The 16,122-nt window shown below is 45.0% G+C and overlaps 1 protein-coding gene across 5 annotated transcripts in view; it reads right to left on the minus strand.

Annotated features, from left to right (window-relative positions):
- The window catches only part of ARID1B (AT-rich interaction domain 1B), a 325,443-nt gene extending 310,752 nt beyond the window's left edge, over window positions 1-14,691 (minus strand). For 2 of the 5 annotated variants that reach the window (XM_030945678.1, XM_030945682.1), the window contains exon 1: window positions 12,321-14,690. In XM_030945678.1, coding sequence (XP_030801538.1) covers window positions 12,321-14,081 — 1,761 coding nt within the window. In that variant the 5' untranslated portion in view covers window positions 14,082-14,690. Of the gene's footprint in view, window positions 1-12,320 lie in introns of all 5 variants that reach the window. The other 3 variants (XM_030945679.1, XM_030945681.1, XM_030945680.1) reach the window with 3 other exon arrangements.
- Between the last annotated feature and the right edge of the window lie 1,431 nt (window positions 14,692-16,122).

Below are 16,122 nucleotides of genomic sequence, written 5' to 3' on the forward strand. Positions count from 1 at the left end.
AGCTTCAGACAACCATCAGACTCATATAGTGGTGCAAGATCTTTTAGCAACACAAAACTGGATGAAAGAGTACTCAAGGAGTGTAACAAAAGGCTACTGAAAAATGCAGAAATAAACATTTTTAGATTTTCAAGTTTTCTTCAGTTTCCCCCAAGAGAAATTCTGGCTTGGTATCTACACAAAAAGCATTTGGATCAACACCTATTTTCCTGTGCATTTATGTGTTACAAACTTTCTCCTGTTAATTTGCTCTTTGTTTCAGCCTCTGATCCTCAAAAGCCAAGAAAGACAAAAAGCTGTCTTTCTGAGGAATACCCTCGTGGACCTTCTGATCGATGTACATAGACTGAACTCAATTAAAAAAATATTTGCTGCTTATTCCCAAGTACTAATCTAAAAATGACAAACAAAACATGTTACTGAATGCTCAGTATCAAACATTTGGGGGGGAAAAAAAGGGAAAAAAACCCACCCCGTCATGTTCATTGTGTCTTTGGAGATTATATATATATATATATATTATATAAACCCACTTCTGGAGAGGAAAATTGCATTTCTTTCTAATTCTGGAACACTAGGCTGAGATAATTTGCTCAAGTAAGACAGACAACCATATGCGAGATCAAGAATTTCAAGAAAGTAAAAATGTCATCAGAAATCATAAATATTTGAACCTTCCATTATGATGCCATGACTAGCTGCAGCCTTTAAGAAAAAGCACCTACTTTCTTCTCCCATCTCATCAAGGAAGACATCAGCCACAAGCAGATGAAGAATTTAAACTGAATATTAAAAAGCAGGAGTAGAGAAAAGAAACACAGAGGGTAACTCAGACACTGTGGGTTTTTTTTTTCCAGGCAACAAGATTATTGCAAATAAACATCTAGGTGTAATTAGAGGCAAAGCAACAGAATTTGGAAACTATCACACAGGAAGAAACTGGCCTCAGTTCTTTCTTGAATTACTAAGCTATTCTTCTATAACAATGGAACCTTAACTCACTTTTGAAATAGGCTTCATTCACCATCTTCGTAAGATACATCCCCTCAAATAAAATATGACAATGTGGAATAACAAACAACCATTGCTGGCAGCTCTCTACACGCCCAATCTTCTGAGAAGAATTAAAAGGAAAGGAAATCTATGAAATGAAGTATCAAGTTCTATAAAATTGTACACAACATACCTAGTACACCACATCACTTAATATAGACATTACTTAATATAGACAATCATATGCCAAGTATTTCCTCTCCTCAGTTCCAGTCTTTTCTACACTTTCCACATGTACAGTAACACCACACTTGAATTTTCATGTAGACATCTTTTCAAATATATTTTGGGCAAACAGATTTTTTTTTAACCACACCTGCCATGCCAGGTAAAAAATTATGCACATCAACATTTACATTTCAGCTTCGTTTTGTCTCCTTTGTTTGTTTCCTTCCTTTAAGTCTGCAATTGCTTAGAAGATCAGCAATAGAGGAACCTGAAACAAAAATACCAGCACCATCACCCATTGATAACTACTTGCACAGTTTTTACTGTTATATTGCAAAGTCTTGTCAGGATTTGGGGGCTTGCTTGGTTGGTTTTTTAGTGGCTTCTTTTTTTTTTTCCTTTTTCTTAAATGCAACTTGACCCTTAGTCACTAGGAGTGCCTGCACAGGAAGCTGGATAGTGAAGACACTTTCCTTGCTGCCACTCTTTGCCGAACAACTTTGTCAACTTGGAGGACAGAGGAGCAAATACTAGTCCGAGAGATGGACGGGGACCTGGATCACTCAAAAGCTATTTTCTCAGTGACTATACAGTCACACTAATCACTCTTCCACAACTGTTAAAATTGCAGAAGACAGTAAGGATGACTTTTCCATCACTATGATGACTTGGAAAGTGAGAAAGACATCTTAAGAAAGAAGTATCACAAGACAAAGGAGCAAAAAATTTGGATAAAACAAAGTACTGTGACTTTGGGAAGAAAATAAATTTAACAGATGAAAATAACCCACAAATAAATCTTTCACTCACTGAAGGGGGAAATACAGAGGAAGAGTGTTGAGCAACCACATCACACAACAGAGCTCACACATCACAACATTAGGATCTGCAGAAAAAGTAGAAGACTGCATCCACCATTCTGTCAACCACATTCCAGCAAAGTAACAGCTCACTCAGGCCCTCCTCAACCTTGCTCTTAATGAGAATGTGTATTGTTACTGTTGCTATTATTATTGAAATAAGCTGAAGAACTAAAAGGAGGAATGTGCGCCTATGCAAAGTCTTCCTGGGACAGAGAATCCCTCTCCACTGTTTGTTCAAACAGCTGCATTTAGCAAGTTTCTTGTTAACAACCAAATCCCTAAATGTCCCAATATATGAAATAACCAGTCCATGTACCTAAATCTAAAACTTTTCAAGGGTCTCAATTAATCCAGAAAATGTTCTGATTGCCATCAGCAATCACACATAAAGCTCTCAACAGCTTAGACTGAAGTAGCCTTTAGACTTCTAGCTAATTCTTGAAAAAATCTTTGAATATTGGCCCCTACTCCAACACCTTGATCACTTCAAGAAATGCCAGGCACTTTGTTTCATATGCTGCTGCCCAACCAGTCCCTCCTCTTTAAAAGAAAAGCTCAATTAAATCGGGAACTTTTCTTCTGAATGATTTTAAATGTTTTTTTTTAGTTGTGGTTGGGTCTCAGTTAGTGTAATTGCTATTTATATCAAAACATTAAAAGGTCTGGTTATGGGGTTTATTAGAAAAGCAAAATGTGTTTTTAATACTTAAAAAACCCCACAACAAAATACTCCATAGCACTATTTCCATTTGTATTTGCATACCACATGTTCAACAACAAAAAGAGCATTCTGCAGAAAGTTAAAAATCTCAGAAATGTTGCTGAATTAGTAGCTCCTACAGTTTGTTAGTAGGAAAACCGGCTCTGTGCCAGGCTGGAAGCGGGGGGGCTATCACAAGGGATGTGCGTTAGCTTCGGGATTTAAAAGAAAAAATACATATATTGTAAACCAAAACGTAACATACAAGACAAACAAATGCAGTATCTCTTTGCTAGCAAAATTTTTAAATGTAAAATAAGCGTCACTTAAGACGCTAGAAACACTCCACACGGTGCTGCTCCTCAGATGCGAAGGCAGAGCAAGGCTTCTCCCCCAGGCAGCCGGGCCGCCAGGGGCCATGGCTGGACACGGACGCGGTGCCCACACTCGCCGGTCCCACCGGTGCGGGCCGGGACATCCCGCGGCCGGGAGCAGCGCCTGGCCCGCTGCCCGAGCGGCGAGGCTGCTGAAAAGCAATAGATAGCTTCTGGCAGCGGCAAAGGGGAAAATATTTTGATCATGTGACGCCACACAAGCGAAGTAGTTCGCTTCGCGTGTGCAACTTGCACAGACGCTGCCACCGGCCCGGCAGCCCGCCGCCCCCCCGCCTATCCCGTGCCCGCGTCCCGCCTGGGAAATGCCTCCATCAGGCACCGCTGCGGCAAAACAGCCAGCGGCACCCACACACCGGCACGGCCCACGGCCACCGCGGGCCCGGCACCGAGAGGGTACCTCCCCCGCACAAGTCGACCTTTCTGCCTACAGGTAGGGGCAACTTTCAAATATAACTAAAACTGACACGCAAAATTATTTTGCTACTGCTAGTACGCAGCTAAAACAGCCTCAAATGTACCTACCACTATTTTTCCAAAAATATTTCTTTAAATAGCTGCTATGGACAACCATAAACTTAAAACAGCAACAGCTCTGAAGAATATGCTTATTAATTTTCTTTGCTTGGGAATTTCAATCAAATAAGAAACATCAACATTAAAAAAAAATCACAAAAGCGCAATTATTTTCCATAAATCATGCCTGAGAATAAGACATCAATACTAACGTTTCATATAAACAGAAAATCCAAGATATTCACAACATAAATTGCTACACAACAACAACAAAAAAATACAGAACTCCATACATTCCATCCAAATCAAAGGCTGCAAACAAACCAGCATATTCCTTTGATGCTGTCAAAACAAACCTCCTTATCTTTATTTTTAACTTTAAAAGAATAAAATTTAAGAACTACAAATCCTGTCCTTGTGCTTTCAAAAGAAGTTTTCAGAGCTGATGTTTCAGTATCTTGCTTACAAACAAGTAAGTCTGACAAGCTAACCAAATAACACGATCAATGCTGGGAACACCAAGTCTCTGATCCCATCCAAACAGAGGAAGGCAGACTGCAGACTGGATACCTTCCCATGTAACAAATATTTAGGCTGCCTATTTATTCTGCCTTACTCAGTAATTAAAACTGCACATCAAACTCAAATGATTAAACAAGGCAAATATTATCCTTATTCTAACATGGGGAAACTGAGGTATCAGTCAGTGAAACCAGCTACCTTTAGGTCATGCAGACTGCTGAGAGATATCAAGAATTCCTGCATCAATTCTCTACTAATATAATTTTCCTGAAGTCACATAATTTACTTACCATGCCTGAATTCACTGCTTATGTAAAGAAGGCACTATTCCACTTCAATCAATCTGTGAATTAAGCCATGTCCACACAGGGAGCAGCACACATTATATTTTAAAAGAGATCCCTCCTTTTGGGATTTTCCGAACCAATTTCCTTTCTTTACTCGAACAAAGAAAGAACAACCATACTCAAACCTGAGGTCCTTCTGTGAAAGACAGCTGTACCAGGGACTGCTACAGCCAGGCCAGCCCTCTCTTTGCCACACAACACAGACCTCTTTGCCATTTTAAAAGGTGACCAAAACCTCTTGTGGAACTATCCACCTTCTGAGAAACTCGGCAAAATACCTAAATAGCCATACCCGCAAACCCTTCAAGAAAGGCTTCTTATAAAGGCTGTTATTTTGGCGGTGAAGATACGCTACCACCCCAATGGTAAACTAAATGCAAAGGGGTTTGCCACAACAGCTATTAGTCAAGGATGCAATTAATTCCCTACATCTAACTATGTAGCTGCAACAACAGAACTTCACAGTGAACCTAGCCACGTGGTCTTTAAAGGGCAAGTAAATTGATTCAGTAACTTGGCAGAATTACATCCAAGAAAAAGCCCTGCTACGTAAAATCTCTTTTTTGAGTAAGTGGATACCTAAAATAAATACCAAACAAAATAAAAAACAAAAGAGACATAAAAAACCTAAACCACTCCCCAAAACCACATGAGTATAAAAAATTGAAGTAGAAGCCTGCAAGACTCTAATAGCAACACAACTAACACTATCCCTTAAAAAAAAAAAAGGAAATTTATACCCTTTATAAAATCAAGGGTTTTCCCCATTTTCATATTAATTCTTTTTTTAGCAACAAACTAAAATTCCATATCTATCTACTTCCTTAATTTATAAAAAAGTTTAAAAAATTAGAAGAATACTCTTTCCCCACCCTCCAAGGGTCTGAAAGAGACTGATGTGGGTGGCAGGGGAGAACAGTGGTACATCTTTACAGATGGAAGTGTCAGAGGGCCTATCACTCAGATGGATGTCTTCATAAACAATTACTACATCACAAACCTGAATTCAGTATCTTTTAAAATCTGAGAAGCCTACAATGTAGGGCGACGACAGAGCACAGCAGTGAATTCTTAAAGGCAGGACATCATTTGGCAATTGTGCATGTTTAGGTGCAAAAGATTAATTAACAGCTCTCAAAATTGGAGAAAAACTAATAAATAGATTACATACTTCCACACATGCTTAGTCCTTCTGATGTAGTTACTAACCCACAATGACTCAAATGCAAAAAGTAATAGGAACGTAGATCGCACACTGATAGGTCTGTACTGAAAGCAATTCCTTATACATGCTGCAGAATCATCAAACTCTGTTTTATACCCACAAATTGGCCACTACACAGTCAGAAATTCAGCCACTTCATAAACTTGTTAAATTTACAAGGAAACTAACATTTCCACTATATATGGAATATAAATGCACAACGTATGAACACTCTTTCAAATCATGCCTGCCAAAAACTTTTACACAGATTTCACATTGGTTTTAATAAACATAGGTAAAATATTTTAATAAAAGCTTCGGGACAATGATCTCAAGTTTCCCAATTTCCAAAACAACTGCAGGCACTTTCAGAGAATATAAGCATCCTACGTTGCGAATACAAAGTTTGATAAAAGGTACTTTGTATTTGCAATAAGAACAATTCCTATGTGAAAAGCAATCTTTAAGTAAGACACAACAACTGTGATTTCTGCATCAAATCTGTTCACTCCAAAACTGAAGACAATGTATCTGCCAGATAAAACAACCGGACTTAGTGGTAAGGAAGTCTGTGCGTGCACCCCCCACAGCCACCCCGCCCCAGCACACACTGGTGCTCTGTGCAGAATACTCATCAAAAGACAAGTTCCATGACACTCGTTAAGCTCCTGGGCATTTGTTCAACTCAAGTTTCCTCAGAGTTTAATTTCTATGACAAATCAAGCATCTTTATATAGATGATATTGGGTATGTAATGATAAAACAGTGCAAGGAATACTGAAATTTTGAATTATGGTGCCTTTATTTTAAGTTGACTGTCCTGATAGAGCAGACAAATCCCTTGTTTCGCTCAGTTATTTGTCTTCTTACTAACTGAATAGATTCCAGTAAAGCTTATGTTCTCCCACAACGGAATGTGTACACAATAAGACTGGATTTATTCAAAAGCTAGAGTTTATGGCACCAAGACCCTGGCTACTTCCAAAATACCTGCCCTCAGGTGTGCCTGTCTGAAGCAAAGTGGATGTAATGTGCCTCAGTTTCCCCAGTACAACAGGAAGAATAATTTTTTACTGCAGTCCAAGGCACTCTAGAAAAACACTGTAAAGATCAAATGTACTTGGAATATTGTAACTGAGAAGATAAAGGTAGTTAAAATCAATTCTGCACAAATTAGCCACTGTCCCCACAGTTTACAGACTCACGTAGGTTTTTTAAGATACATTCATCCCTGAGGATTCCTTGACTGCAGTGGAACACCACCATGGATGTGTTTGGCTTTTTTCGGAGCTGACGTATTCCTGGTGGATCACTGGATGCCACACTCTCAGAACTGGAAGTACAACAACAGAAATTGTCTGGCCTACCTGCAACACAAACACTGCAGCACTCTGCCAGCACATCAGCATTTGTGTGTGAAACTGAGCATGAACAGGTACCGTTGGGGAACAGAAAAAGTAAAGGGTAAATACTATGATCTGAATGGCAAAACATATATACTGTACAAAAATCCTTCGATATACTCAAAAATAATTTTAAATTTATTAACAGGTAAGACTTCTTTAAAATAAATTTTACTCTAGTATGATTGGCTCCACAAGATTTTTGTGCATTACATTTATTTGCTTCTATAAGCACGAAGCAATACAAAAACAACATTGCTAAGCAGCACTTTTCTCTTACTAGTTTTCAAAACAAATTTGAAAACCACTAAGGTATACTTTTAATTTAAGTTTAATTAAAGTCCTCATTGAATCGTACCAAAACATATATTTAACACTATGTAAATAGCCCCAAAATTGAAAGAAAAAAGTTTTTTTTCCCAAGTACCTTAATAATCACAATTCTAAAATATATTCTAGCAAGTTAGCCTACCACAAACACATGCTACTGAAATTCTGCAGCCTTGAGCATGCATGCACAGCGAGTGTGGCAACACTGCTTTACATATCCACAGAGAATCTTCAAAGCCTCCTGATAAACGGCACATTTTGAAGAAGTACTAAAAGATGTAACTGGTATAGGGCACAGGTACAATCTCAGGGACCAAAGAATAAATAAACTATGCCATTCTCACATTAACAATTAGAATGTCAAAATACCTATAACAAAACACTTGAGGAATAAAAGTAACAAAGATCTATCAGTAGCTAATCAAACTTGTTTTCATTGCATGAATTTAATATAGTTTTAACTAAGATAATATTTAAGAATGAACAAGCACCACCTAACAGACCATGCTTAGTAATTTCAAAAACATTATTTTATATATGTAACTAGAAAATTTAGCAATGGATTAAATGCCTTAGTTTTTGTGCCCCGAGATTCAGATCAGAATGCCAAAATGACAGTAATCAACTGCTTAGTAGAAGAATCCTTACATTATGGAAGCAGTAATAGAGTAGGCAGGTTTGCATCTCTCTTTCTTCATTGTATCTCGTACACAGGGTTCTGCTGTTCCATGTGTAGGCATAAGCGCTACTACAGAAACCAATAACTGAACACCAAACCACAAAGTGTCAAATATATGGTCGTAATATATATATAGATGCTGCTAACTGTGAATATTTGCTACTTCTAAATAGAAGCTATGTGAATACTAAACTGTTTATTTGAAACTGCACAGGGAAAAATATATTTTATTCTCCCATTGAGACATCAAGAATCTATTCACCACACTAACAGCTGTTTAATGGCCTTCAGGCACAGGACATGATTCTGCAGCCTTGGCTTAGCCAGAACTGTCAATACAGGCAATCTATTTGGCATAAAAAGAGCTGCAGAATCAGGCATATTCATAGTTTCTCTGCAACAAAACAAACAATACATACACAAACTCAGAGCAGCTCAACGTATTTTTTCTAACACTTCCTCTGTATCTCATACAGGTACTCCTGAAAAGACCCAGGTTCTCTCCTTCTGTGTAGGTGTATGTAAATCATACACACGTGCACAAAGGAGAAAGATGTGTATAAAGTGCACACTGAGAGGCCAGCTAATGTGTTAAACTACTGCAGTGCAAATCAGAAGTGAAGAATAAAAGGAGTCTTAGGACTCTAAATATCTGCATGCTGTCAAGGATTAATCAATAATCAAAAGACCTGAATGACGAGGTACTGTACTAGCATCATACAAGTGCCCCACCATGAAATCAATGTATCTGTGTGAGCAACATCCATCTCCTCCGAAAATGTGCATTTCTTCAGAAGCAGGAAGCCTCTATTGCAAGCTTCCATCACATCTCTGTTGGGCAAGGTGATTAAATTAAATGGAAGCAAAATTTTCTTAAATAATTTAATAGGCTGGCCAAATAGAGAACTTAGTTCATAATAGGATGCCACAGTTCTTTGTATTACAAAATTACCCATGCCGAGGCAAGACTTTCCTGAACAAGCATCTCAGATGTTGTAACCTACTGTCGGTCCTTTTCCTCTGTTCACAGGACAATAGTTCCTTATAGGCTTAGGGGCCAATCAACATCTGCTTTACAAAGACACATGACAAGTGAGCATATTCTAATATGTGTATACACATATCGAGAGCACACACACAGATGATTATTAGAAACATGAAGAGAAGCCTTCTGTTCAGATGCTGGACTAAATATTCCGGTTTTCTCTTTCAAAGAGCAATCAATTTCTCTACGTACAGGGAGACTGACATGTGGGAATTAAAAATAAATAACAGTGTACAAAACCAATTGTGTTCTGCAAGCTAATGGTAACTACTTTTTGACACAATCCAGTTTATACATCAAAAAATATTAATGTAAAAGCTAAAAAAAATTTTTATCTCAATCTCTTACTGGTTAAATGGAAAAATCATAATATAAAAAACAATGACGTCTTGCCTTTATGACAATTATTTTGAGGAAAAAATAATTTAAAAAAAATAATCAAAGAAATTGTGGTCTTGCCAGACTATTCTTTCTAAGCTGAATGCCAATCGTTACGGTGCAAAAAAAAAAAAGAGAAAGAAATCTGTAAGATAGGATGTAAACCCATAAATATAAGGAAGTATTTCTAAGGGTCATACTGAGGACATAAATGAATTTACTCTCACTCCTCCAATAAAAATAAAATACTTTAAACAATCTCTGCCACGAAGAAAGAGCACCCTGAACGAGCATGTACGATGTGTGACAACGATTTTCCTAGCTTTTAAAGCCACAAATTCTGAACTACCTGTTTAAAAGGAGATAATGGAAATATTTTTAGAGTAATTATGAAAGGTTATGCATACGAAGCCTCATTACATTATGGCTTCCAGTGACCCTTTTACCATTGCAAATTTAAAAAGTTGTAAAAATTAACACATACACAGACAGGCACAAATCTTATTTCCTTAGAAGAAAAAGAAAGGAAAACGGAATAAAAACTAAAAACACGACAGAAATGGTCTGTCGGAAGTAGACACACACAAAGCTCATCTAATGTTACTTTTTTTTTCAGGATTAATACACCATTTGCAATATTAAGGGGTGATTTTTCCAGAGTCTATTCATTACTTTATGGAAAGAACCAGTCGTTGGAGGACCCCAAAAGCATACACCTGCATTTGTTCCTGTCAGACCTTGCTGTTAAAAGCTGTTAAAAGATTTAACAGTTCTTAATAGAAAGATCTTGTTGAAGGGAGAAGAAACCCATAAAAATCTAATGCACTACTCCATTTAACACAATTCACTTTCCTATTGAGAATTCGAGCCTAATCTCACACTTGTGTAGAAAAATAATGAGATCAACAACTCCCGATGCTTCTTGAAGTATTCTAACCACACTTCAAACCCAAAACCACGTTTTCTCCCGAATATCTGGATTTGTTGCAGAGCTGAAACAAACACAACCTCTGGCAGAGCGGTTCCTTCTTCCCTTTGTGAAATACACAGCATTTTCTCACCTACAGCAGCTCACATGCAAACACGATCTTTTTAAGAGGCATGCACAGGACAGGCATCGAGCAAACAGAAACGCAACGAAACTAGTATTTGGTTTCTTTTTTTTTAATAAAAATCCGATCCCTTGCATAACACCCGTAATCTGCAACATTACAAAATGTTTAGGTTTGTCAGGGATTTTTTGGTTTTTCCTTAAAGAAGGCGCGAGCGCGACCCGAAAACCCGAACCCTCGTCCAAAAGCACTGTTATTACGAGGCACTTTCCCTACTGCCCCTAATTAGCGCGGAATTAAAAATCTAAAAGAAGCAAGTAAATATAGATAAGTAGATAAACAAATCAATGGGTGCCCAGGAGAGGCGGGCGGCGCGGGCAGGCTGGGGGGCGGTGCCCGCGCGGCGCTGGCGGCGGTGCCCCGGTGCCCCCCGGTGCCGGCGGTGCAGGCGGCGGGGGCTCTGTGCCTGCGCCGCTCCAGCGCCTCTATTTACATCAGCGGCGCGAGGTGCCCAATGGCGCGCGCGGAGCCAATCAGATGGCAGATTAGATGTCAACTCGGAGGCAGCTGTCGGGAGACGGTTGCAGCCAGTTTACCTCCACAATTCAAATTCCCAACCTGGCGGGCGGAGGAGACCCGGACGCTCCTCCAAGGGTCGCGCCCGGCAGCCGGCATTCCTGCCGCGCCGCCCCGGAAAGGCGCTGCGCCGCACCCGCCGCCCCGCGATCATCGCGCCTGCCTATCGATCGGATCCATCCATCGATCGATCGCCGGAGCTACCGGGGCTGGGGCAGAGGAGTGCAGGAGGGAGCGGGGGTGGCGGCCTGCCCCGGTGCCCGCGCCCCTTCGCTGACGCCAATGACTTTTCCCTCTTTTTTTTTTTCTTTCTCTTTTTTTTTTTTTTTTTTTTTTATTTCCGCGTGTGTTTGGAAGTGAAAGGCAATTACGCGCCCGCGCACCCGGGCACGCTCCTGCCGGTGGGCGAGTCCCCCGCAGGTCACCGGGCCGGGACGACCCGCGCGGACCGGGCGCACAGGCGCGCACACACCCGCGCGCGCGCGCTCTTCCCACAGGGAAAGGAACGCGGCCGCGTTACGTGGATCTCACTGCGGTAACTCCAATCAGTGACAAACTAATTTGCTGAGAGCGCGCAACGGCGCAACTCGTTCTGCTCGGGGATTAAAAAAAAAAAAAAAAAAAGCAACGGGTTAAAGAGAGAAGGAAAAAAAAGGCCCCGTGAAAGATAATGGACGTTATCCCCCGGGAGCCCCCCGGGTCCGGCACTCCGGTTACAAAATCCAACCCCCCGCCCCCGTCCGTCCCGAGCTGTTTGTCCTCCGGGCCCTGCGTCTCCCCAACGCTTTTTAAAGTGGTGGGGGAAAATATTAATTGGGTCTGAGAACAACCTAATTTCGGCAGCGAAAGCCACACTCCAGTGCCTCCAGCCCCAACGGGGCCGTGCATTGTGCACGGCGCACCCTCGCTACGGAGGCAGCGAGGGGCAAAACTGGCCCAGAAGAGAATGGGGGGGATGGGGGGAAAGAGAAAAAAAAAAAAAAACAAAAAGGAGGGGGGGGGGAAGAAAAAAAGTGAATTACAAAGAAACTAAGAGCCCGACACGAGCGACACGGAGGCACGAGCCGTCATTAAGCGAGCGCGGGGAGTTACCTGGGTCCTGCTGATGGCCTGCCCGGTGTTCCCGGGGCTCATCGCCGGGTGGTTCCTTTGTTGAGCCGCTGCCCAGGCCGGGTTCGCCGCTCCGTACTGGGCGCCCATGTCCTTGCCCATGCCCATGCCCGCCGCTGCCTGCTGGCTTCCCGGGGCGGCCGCCGCTGCCTGGGGCTGGGGCTGCGGCGGGGCGCTGGGGCTGCTGTAGTCGGGGTAGCTGCTGCCGTAGCTCCGCATCATGGGGCTGGGGGACGTGAGCAGCTGGTTCAAGGTAGGGGTGGCCCCGGACGGGTGCTGGTTCTGCCCGGAGAACCGCGCAAATCCGCCGGCCGCCGCCGCCGCGCCGGCACCAGCCTTGCCGAGGCCGGCTCCGCCGCCGGGGCCCATCATCATGCCGCCGCCGGGCTGCCTCGGGGAGCTCAGCACCCCGTAGCCTGCCGCGGAGCCCCCGTAGCCGCCGCCGCCTGCCCCGGCGGCCGCCGCCGCCGCCGCCACGGCTCCCGCGCCGCCGCCGCCGCCCGCGCCGCCGCCGCTGGGGCCGCGGCCGTAGCCCGGGTAGTGGTTGTACTGGCTGTTGGGGTACCCTTCGTGGGAGTTCTGCAGGGGGTCCATGCTGTTGGGGGCCGCCGTGGGGTGCATTATCCCCATCCCGGGGCTTTGTTGTCCGCCATGTTGATCAAAGCAAGGCCCGGCGCGGCTCGCCGTAGCGCTGCTGGCAGGGGCAGGGGCAGGGTTGCCATAATAGCTATTGAACTCCGAGACACCCACCGCGGAGGGGCCGCCGCCGCCTCCCCCGCTCCCGCCGCCGCCGCCGAGGCCGCCGCCGCCGCTCCCAGCGCTCGGGGGCGGCTGCTGGGGCTGCTGCTGTCCGCCCAGGGGTCCCAAGCCGGGGTGGTCGTAGCGGCCGCCGATGGGCTCGCCCATCTTGCCGGGCATCTCCTCCTCGTCGGCGCCTTTATTCAGCATTTGCTGCGGCTGCTGGGGGGGCTCGGCCTGAGCGCCCAAAACACTGTCTTTTCCTCCATGTTGCTGCTGCTCCATGTCTGCACTGGGCTGAGCAGCGCCGCCACCGCCACCGCCGTTGTTGTTGCTGCCGCTGCCGCCGCCGCCGCCGCCGAGGCTGCTGTTGTTATTCTGCACGGGATGGTGCTGAGGCGGCGGCTGCTGCGGCGGCGGCGGCGGGAATTGATTTAGCTGCTGCTGTAGTGCATGGTGGTGGTGGTGCGGGTGGTGGGCATGGTGGTGGTGGGCATGGTGATGCGGGTGGTGGGCATGGTGGTGGTGGGGCGGCGCGGCGGGGTGATCGCCTCCGACGCTCTTCAGCTTGTGGTTGGGGAGCAGCCCTGTCTCCATAGCCGAGCCCGGGTTGGAGGAGGAGGAGGAGGAGGAGGAAGAAGACGAAGAAGATGAAGATAACTCCGAGGAGCTTCCACCTTCCTTCAGAGCCGGCTCCGAGGAGGAGCCGCCGCCGCCGCCGCTGGCGTTGTTGTTGTTGTTACCGGCGGCAGCGGCGGGAGCCGCGTTATTGGCCATGTTCGGCGGCTCGCTGCGGTGGTGGTGGTGGAGATGGTGATCTAAATTATTCACGCTGTTGCCTCCGGCCGGACTCCCCTCGCTGACCCCCAGTGTGGGGCCCGGCCCGGGAGCCCCGGCCCCCCCCGGGCCTCGCTCTGGGCCCAGGCCGCCCGGCAGGCTCGGGGCTTTGCCCTTGCTGTTGTTCGCACTCGCCGGAGCCGCTGCGACTTGCGCGGCCATGATCATCGCAACATTGCGAGTCCGGAGAAATTGGTGCTGATAATAGTAACTACAAAAAAAAAAAATTTAAAACCCCAAAATTGAAAAACTAAACAAAACAAAAAAATTCGACTCCCACCCTGAAAAATGGGGGGCGAGCAGAGGGGTGGGGGGAAGGAGAGGAGAGGGGCAGAAGGAGAAGCGGCCGGGGCAGGGACTTGACTGATCCCAGAGTATCCCCTGCGGACCGCTCCGCACGCACCGAGTTACAGCGATTTCCCTCCCCGAGTCCGTGGTTGAGGTTAGAAATGGTAAGAACGCCTTACGGTCCGTGCCCGTTCCCGCTGTGTGATTTCACGTTGAAAGTTTTTTTGTTCAGGTTTAAATGAAACTTTTTTTTTTCTCCTCCTTTCCTCCCTAACCCGGATATGGGTAAACACACGTCTGCCGGAGCCGCGCTGGCCCAGCATGGCATGAGCGAGCGAGCGAGCCAGCGCCGGCAGCCATCGCCCCCTCCGCCCCGATCGCTCCCGCGCACCCGCAAAACGCGGACTGGACTCCACGCTGGACTTGCTCGGGCTCCCGCTCCCCTCCCTGCTCTCCCGGCAGCGCCGCGGGATGGGGGGCGCGGCCCCCGGGAGTCCCCCCGCTCCCAGCGGGGTCCCGCCCGTGTGCGCGCCGGAGGTCGCGGCCTGCGCGGAGCGCCGAACCGGCGGGGGCTGCTCCGCGCGAGGGGCCGAGGCGGGCCCCGACGGGCGCTCCGCGCCGCCGAACGCCGCTGGGGCGGGGCGGGGAGCGGGACTGTCCCCGATGCTGCGGGGCCGAGGGTGCCGCCGGCGGCGCTGCCCTGCGCGGGCCGGTTCGGCGGGAGGGAGGCGAGGGGCCGCCATGCGCTCCAGCTGTGCCGGAGCAGATGGATCGGTCAAACTTTCGGGAGCCGCACGCTGCCCCCCAGCCCCGTGTCCCGTGCTCAGCAGCCGCCTCGTGTTCCGAGGGCAGGGACGCGTTTGCTCGTGTGATGGAGAAATTAGACTTCTTTTGGATCCCGCCACCCGCCCCCTGAAGATTTATATTGTATGTGCAGACGGTTATAATATTTAACGTAAAATTCTGCAGCGGTAGCATCTTTGCAGTTGTCCACATTGTCCAGCTGTCTCCAGATTCTAACGGTCATTTGCACTGATGATGCTTTTATATATAGGGCCGTTTTCAATATGTTCTGTGTACTTATTTGCAGTTCAACAAGAGATGATCAAAGAGCGAGAGACATTTTCAGTCTCATAATTGTTTCCCCAAACAATATAATTTCCAGTATGCACAAGACACTCATGTAAACGTAGTAACACAAACCCCAAAATATATCATCTAAGTAACTCTTGCTCCAAATGGAAAGCTGCTGCTGACCTACATTTTTGAACCAGAACAGTTTGAAGTTTTTTTTATAACTATCTTAATACAAGTGATACCCTAGTATAACAAAAGGTAATAGTCACACATTACATTGAACTAATGAAAGCATTTGGGAGATCAAATACTTGGCCATGAACACAGCAAACTGAGATATGAGTGAACGTTTTCAATACAGCAAGGGTCTAAACCACGATGTTTTAAATTAATATATTTATACGGTCTGTTAAAGGTAAGCACGTTTTCAAATTTCAAAAAGGATAAATAGGAAATTCAATCATAATGGTAGAGAAAAATGCAGCATATCAAGAAAGATGCTGTCACGAGTAGGTAGGCTTTTTTGAATTCACTGTGAAAATATTAAAGGGGCAGAAGCTTCATGCTCTAATGTTGAGTTACATGTAAAGATTATTGATAAATGTATGAGCAGTGTGATTCCAGTGTCTATTAATTTTAGCTCTGTCTGAAAAGTCAGAAATATTACTATTTGCATTAGGGAGTTAGTTTGGAAAAGTCTCAGTGCTTGTGAAGTACATCTTGCTAATACTTCTGTTTTACAGTTGGGGGGTTTGGTTTTTTTGGTTGGTTGGTGGTTTTGTGGGTTTTGTGTTTTGGGTTTTTTTTTTTTTATCCTTTGCAAGTGCAAAAATTTTATTTGGCT

The sequence above is a fragment of the Camarhynchus parvulus genome, chromosome 3 (genome assembly GCF_901933205.1).
Source record: "Camarhynchus parvulus chromosome 3, STF_HiC, whole genome shotgun sequence".
Lineage (NCBI taxonomy): Eukaryota > Metazoa > Chordata > Aves > Passeriformes > Thraupidae > Camarhynchus > Camarhynchus parvulus.